At 43.2% G+C, this 1,755-nt stretch overlaps 1 protein-coding gene across 1 annotated transcript; it reads left to right on the forward strand.

Moving 5' to 3' along the window:
• Positions 1 to 661: 661 nt before the first annotated feature.
• LOC149195654 (uncharacterized) lies at positions 662 to 1,447 on the forward strand. The gene has a single exon (XM_089407986.1). It carries the CDS (start codon positions 662 to 664, stop codon positions 1,445 to 1,447), a length of 786 nt encoding a protein of 261 aa, XP_089264112.1.
• The last annotated feature ends 308 nt before the right edge of the window (positions 1,448 to 1,755 follow it).

Consider the following 1,755-nt stretch of genomic DNA (forward strand, 5'->3'; position numbering starts at 1 on the left):
TAACCTAGGAAACTTAATAGAGATTCATTGATTGAATTCTCAGTTAATTGATCCAATATTCCTCATTACTGGATGAAGCCTCTTGGGTTCTGCTTTGATATGGCAATTATCAACTTTTTTAGACTTGGTGGAATTGTCCCAATGTTTCTTATATATGTATGCATAAGAATAGTTCCTTGTGATCACATTAATAAAAATGACATAGATACATAGTTGTTCATTTAAGGTCATTTAATTGTTAACCATACCTTACTTTCAGGGTGTTATGGCCAAATCTAAACCTATTATTCCAAGTCAAAGGACTTGTAATATCCTAATGCAATTTTTATCCTTAGGGTTTCTGAGGTAACTAATGTTTCTAACAAAATTCTTTCGCTCATTCAATGGTGGTCATTCCTTCTTCAAAATAAAAAGATTCATATAACAATAACAATTATCATACAACATTTTTTCCTTGTGATTCCTAACAATCGAGCTGTGCTCCTGTGACCTGGCCCACACCCCTGCCTCCTACACTGCCTCCTGTAGCTACCCTGCCTGGCAGCCTGCTGCTGTCAGGCTTCCTTTCTCCCCCCTGGCCTCCTGCTGGCGGGTTCCTTTCACGCTGACCTCTTTTTTTCCAAGCTTGGCAGCCTTCTGCTGCTGAGCTTTCCTCTACCCAATGTCTCATCAGTTAGGGGATGGCTCTTCTTCTCCAAATGGCGAATCAAACCAAGAAGCAGCTTTCGCCTCCTTAATAGCTGATCAAGGAGTTCCAAAACCCAGACCAATTGCTAGTAAATTTGTTAAAAAACTAGATGAAATTCCTGAAATAGCCTTACCCCCTACTCTACCTCGAAAAGAAACCATTGCTCTGGTCGAACAGGGACTGGTTGGGCAGTTCATAGGTCTGTGGCCCTCCCCCAGAGCAGTAAAAAAATGGGTGGAGAGAAACTGGAGTGCCAATATACAAGGGAAAATTGCTATCAGGTTCTATGGAAGGGGCTACTACACATTTTTATTTGAATCTAAAGAAGATAGGAACCTTATTTTCAGGAATGGACCATATTTCATGGATTCGAGAGGCCTATACTTGAACAGGTGGTCTCTAGACTTTGACCCTGAGATGGACATCCCAAACGCAGTGCTGGTTTGGGTTAGGCTGCCACATCTCCCACTTCACTGCTGGGGGGACGAATCAGTCAAAGCTATATGGAACGCAGTGGGAAAGTACATTGATAAATGTGAACCAAAAGACAACATGCACGCTTGTGCCAGGATCTACGTGGAAGTACACTTGGGAAAAGGACTCCCAGAGGCAATCAAACTCAGGGTGGACCAGTGGACGCACATCCAGCAGCTGGACTACGAGAAAATCCCCTTCAAACACAAGTTATGTCACGAGTATGGTCATTTTGCTAATAGATGTAGTAAGCTAAAGGAGGTAGAGATAGTGGAGAATGCATAAACCCAAGAAAATAATTGGGAACAAGTGAAAAGGAAGAAAACTAGTAATAAACAAAATGCCCAGAACCCTCCTCAAGCAAATGAAAATACTGCTACTTCCTCTCACCCCCTCATCATCCCGGCTCCTCTGGTTGAACCATCTTCTAATCCCTTCGAACTCCTTGAAGATGACCCTCCATCTCCTCACTCCCCTCCCCAGCTAAATGCTAATGCCAGTGCTTCCTCCCCACCCCCTAGCTTCTCGCCTCCCCCACCCCCAATCGATAGAATCCTCACCAGAAACAAAGTCAAAGAAACAACCAATGCTTT

The sequence above is a fragment of the Pinus tabuliformis genome, chromosome 2_2 (genome assembly GCF_031772625.1).
Source record: "Pinus tabuliformis cultivar Carrire ecotype Pingquan chromosome 2_2, CPIR1, whole genome shotgun sequence".
Taxonomy (NCBI): Eukaryota; Viridiplantae; Streptophyta; class Pinopsida; order Pinales; family Pinaceae; genus Pinus; species Pinus tabuliformis.